Source organism: Bison bison, unplaced genomic scaffold, assembly GCF_000754665.1.
Source record: "Bison bison bison isolate TAMUID 2011002044 unplaced genomic scaffold, Bison_UMD1.0 scf7180017864259, whole genome shotgun sequence".
Lineage (NCBI taxonomy): Eukaryota > Metazoa > Chordata > Mammalia > Artiodactyla > Bovidae > Bison > Bison bison.
In genome coordinates this window covers 4,170,236-4,174,831 of record NW_011494831.1, presented here as the reverse complement: position 1 = coordinate 4,174,831, position 4,596 = coordinate 4,170,236, and the positions used below count along the sequence as shown (strand labels likewise).

General features: G+C 47.6%; 1 protein-coding gene across 1 annotated transcript in view; it reads left to right on the top strand.

Annotated features, from left to right (window-relative positions):
- Positions 1–4,596, top strand: part of PLA2G4E (phospholipase A2, group IVE) — a 79,332-nt gene that overhangs the window by 54,400 nt on the left and 20,336 nt on the right. Inside the window, exon 5 of the mRNA XM_010848059.1 lies at positions 1,162–1,202. Within this exon, the coding sequence (XP_010846361.1) occupies positions 1,162–1,202 (41 nt within the window). The remainder of the gene's footprint in view (positions 1–1,161; positions 1,203–4,596) is intronic.

Genomic DNA, 4,596 nt, shown 5'->3' with positions numbered 1-4,596 from the left:
AAGGAAATGGCAACCCACTCCAGTGTTCTTGCCTGGAGAATCCCAGGGACGGAGGAGCCTGGTGGGCTGCGGTCTATGGGGTCGCACAGAGTTGGACACGACTGAAGCGACTTAGCAGCAGCAGCACTGTTTCAGTGGCTAGGTGGCTCAGAATCCACCTGTCAATGCAGGAAATACAGGTTCAATCCCTGGGTTGGGAAGATCCCCTGGAGAAGGAAATGGCAACCCACTCCAGTATTCTTGCCTGAAAAATCCTATGGACAGAAGAGTCTGGTAGGCTACAGTCCATGGGGTTGTATCGCAAAGGGTCAGACATGACTGAGCAACTAAAAGAACAAGCCCAGTTCAGAGTACTAAATGGAGATGGAGTAAATGTTGGTTCCCTTTCTTCACTCAGAGTCCTGCTGCTGGGATGGCCCCAGGGGACAGAGGACAGACAAGGCAAAGGAGGGCAAATCTGCTGAAAGGCCCAGGATGTTATTGATTCACCCAACAAGCATTTGAGTGCCCTATGGGAGAGGGGAGCCTGGTGGGCTGCAGTCCATGGGGTCACAAATAGTCGGACATGACTAAGTGACTAACACACACACAAACACACACACAGGGAAGGCACTGTTCCAGGCACCTGGACATCTCAGGGGACGAGCATCCCTGTGCTCACCTGGCTCATGCTCCATGGAGGAAATTAAGGACCCACGAGGTCATGACATCCTGAAGTTACACAGCAAGAGATGCAAAGCAGAAAATGAAAGCACGGGCCCCTAGCCTTCAGAGTTGGGCTTGCCGGGGGCAGCATCTCAGCTCTCCTTTGCTCCAAACAGTGAGCTTGTTGGGAAAGCAGGAGAACGATGGAAGCTGGAGGGAGAAGATGAACAGCACATGTTCTGGGGCAAAGGGATTTACCTGCTGGGGCTGAGGGTCAGCTTCATACCCTGACCTCCTCTGGGTGGTCAATGATGTTCCTGATAAAAAGACTTGGAGACGGAGAGAGACAAGGAGGACAAAAAGAGCCAAGAGCAGCTGCCCCCACTCTAAGACAGCAGGACCACCAAGTGGGACGGACACGGACATGTCAGCAGGGTCTCCTAGGGTGGCAAGAATCCTGGTCTGGAGAGAAGTGGAGACACAGATCACAACTGCAGTCTCTTCCTCCCCCTGCAGGGCATGGAGGAGCTGGAAGTGGAGTTCCTGCTGGAGGAGAGGTGAGTAGGACCCAGCCCCCCAGTCTTCCACCAAGGTCCGGATTCCAAAGCGGCTTCTGCTCACAGGCATTGCACCTTCTTCCTGCAGTACCCCCTCTTCCACTCCCACCCCTGACACCCCTCAAATGCATGGGGATCACTTGGGAGTTCCTAAATAGTGTAGGTGCCTGGGCTCCACCCCTTCTCATCCAGGTCTGCTGATGTCAGTGCTATAAAGATCTAGTACTCTGGCCAATTCATCTGCCTCAGATCCCCAGCATTTCTGAGAGTGGCTCCTGGGAAGACTTCCTGCCACCATGGGGATGGGACTTTCCCAAGGTCAGGCTAAGAAAGACATCAGGACTAAGGTGTCTCCTCCTGGACCCAGAACTGTTAGAACAAACTCCCCCCAAACCCGGGGCTGAAGCAGCCCCTCTGCTGCTGCTGCTAAGTAGCTTCAGTCGTGTCCGACTCTGTGCGACCCCATAGATGGCAGCCCAGCAGGTCCCACGTCCCTGAGATTCTCCAGGCAAGAGCACTGGAGTGGGCTGCTGTGCTCCTCTGCAGCCAGCTCCAACTCTGGAACCAAGTCAAGGGGAAGCTCGGGGCCAAGGTATGGGATTATTTCTCATCATTTCCAACTAAGAAAAAGATCCAGGCTCCTAGGGGTATGACTATGCTGTGGACTCACATGGACCTGGGTCACAGAGTTGGGAGTGTGGGAAGAAGGGTACGAAGGGAGAGGAAGGAAAGGAAGGGGCAGTGAGGGGGGGCCCCTTCCTGGAGGGGACAAGCCTGCCCTGGGACAGCAGGGTGCCTTGTGATTGATTGGGCAGCTGGCTTCTTAGCCCTGGAAGGACTGAATCCCCTGGACTTACAATCAGCCCACGAACCGGGGGACAATGAGAGGCAGGAATTAGAACAGAGGGCTTGTCAAGATCCAACCAGAGAATCCTATGTGTAGGGGGTCTTGGGACTGAAGGTCCTCATTAAAATCAACTTAAAATTAAAATTTAATTTGGCAAGTTAAAATCAAGTTCATTTGTTTCACAGTAAAGAAAATCTGAGCTCTCTCCTTTGGTTCTTGGTTTAACAGGACTTTTAAGGGGAAAAGTGTTCCTTGGGTGAATCAGAAAGTGGAGGAACTACGTCAGAATAAGGGTTGACCTGGAGACACAGTCCTCTTGGGCTTAGGTTGAAGAGGGAGGCTATGGACTTCCCTAGACTAACTGTAACCAGAGAGGCTCTCTCGGGTTTGTAACACAGACATTTCACACTCCCAAGGCCCCTCTCTGGCTGGGTCAGAACTATTTGTTAATGCACACATTAAAGCACAGAACGGAGGAGGGATCCGTTTTTCTATCAGAACTGTTCACATCTGTGCTAGGCGGTGGGCTCCAGCCTTTTCTTGCAACCTGTTTATCCTTATAACTCCATGCAGTTGCATCTGGTTGGACACAAAGAACAGTTATCCTTTAAGTGAGAAAAAAAGGAAACTCTTCTACTCCCTCTATCCTATAAATCTTTATTTCTGGATATTTTATTTTAAATGTATGCCAGTTTTCTCCTTGCCAATTCCTAAGGCTTCTTAAGCCAGTATTTTTCACAAGCACTAAGAAGGTTCTGCTGTCTCCTTATTGACTCTATATAGGCTCTTTGTCCCCTTTGTGAGAAATCAGTCAAGAAGGATATGATTTAGAAAACAGACTTGTGGTTGCCAAGGGTGGGTGGGAGAGTGGGGGAGGGTTGGATTGGAAATTTGGGATTTGTTGATGTAAACCAGTATGTATAGAATGGGTAAACAACAAAGTCCTACTGTATAGCTTAGGGAATTAAATATCCCATGATAAACCATAATGGAAAAGTATATGAAAAAGAATAGCATATACTTCAGTATTCTTGCCTTGAGAACCTCATAAACAGTATGAAAAGGTAAAAAGATATGACACTGAAAGATGAACTCCCCAGGTCAGTAGGTGCCCAATATGCTACTGGAGATCAGTGGATAAATAACTCCAGAAAGAATGAAGGGATGGAGCCAAAGTGAAAATAACACCCAGTTGTGGATGTAACTGGTGATAGAAGTCAAGTCTGATGCTGTAAAGAACAATATTGCATAGGAATCTGGAATGATAGGTCCATGAATCAAGGTAAATTGGAAGTGGTCAAACAGGAGATGGTAAGACTGAACATCGACATTTTAGGAATCAGTGAGCTAAAGTGGACTGGAATGGGAGAATTTAATTCAGATGACCGTTATATCTACTATTGTGGGCAAGAATCGCTTAAAAGAAATGGAGTAGCCCTCATAGTCAACAAAAGAGTCTGAAATGCAGTACTTGGGTGCAATCTCAAAAACAATAGAATGATCTCTGTTCGTTTCCAAGGCAAGCCATTCAATATCACAGTAATCCAAGTCTATGCCCCAACCAGTAACGCTGAAGAAGCTGAAATTAAACAGTTCTATGAAGACCTACAAGACTTTCTAGAACTAACACCCAAAAAAGATGTCGTTTTCATCATGGGGGACTAAAATGCAAAAGTAGGAAGTCAAGAGATAACTGGAGTAACAGGCAAGTTTGGTGTTGGAGTACAAAATGAAGCAGGGCAAAGTCTAACAGAGTTTTGCCAAGAGAACGCACAGGTCATAGCAAACACCCTCTTCCAACAACACAGCAAATGACTGTACACAGGGACCTCACCAGATAGTCAACACCGAAATCAGACTGATTATATTCTTTGCAGCCAAAGATGGAGAAGCTCTATACAGTCAGCAAAAACAAGACCAGGAGCTGACTGTGGCTCAGACCATGAACTCCTTATTGCCAAATTCAGACTTAAATAGAAGAAAGTAGGGAAAACCCCTAGGCCATTCAGGTATGACCTAAATCAAATCCCTTATGACTATACAGTGGAAGTGAGAAATAGATTTAAGGGACTAGATCTGATAGGCAGAGTGCCGGATGAACTATGGATGGAGGTTCATTACATTGTACAGGAGACAGGAATCAAGACCATCCTCAAGAAAAATTAATGCAAAAAAGCAAAATGGTTGTCTGAGGAGGCTTACAAATAGCTGAGAAAAGAAGAGAAGCAAAAGGCAAAGGAGAAAAGGAAAGATATACCCATCTGAATGCAGAATTTCAAAGAATAGCTGCTGCTGCTGCTGCTGCTAAGTCACTTCAGTTGTGTCCAACTCTGTGCGACCCCATAGACGGCAGCCCACCAGGCTCCCCCGTCCCTGGGATTCTCCAGGCAAGAACACTGAAGTGGGTTGCCATTTCCTTCTCCAATGCATGAAAGTGAAAAGTGAAAAGTGAAAGTGAAGTCGTTCAGTCATGTCTGGCTCTTAGCCACCCCATGGACTGCAGCCTACCAGGCTCCTCCATCCATGGGATTTTCCAGGCAAGAGAAC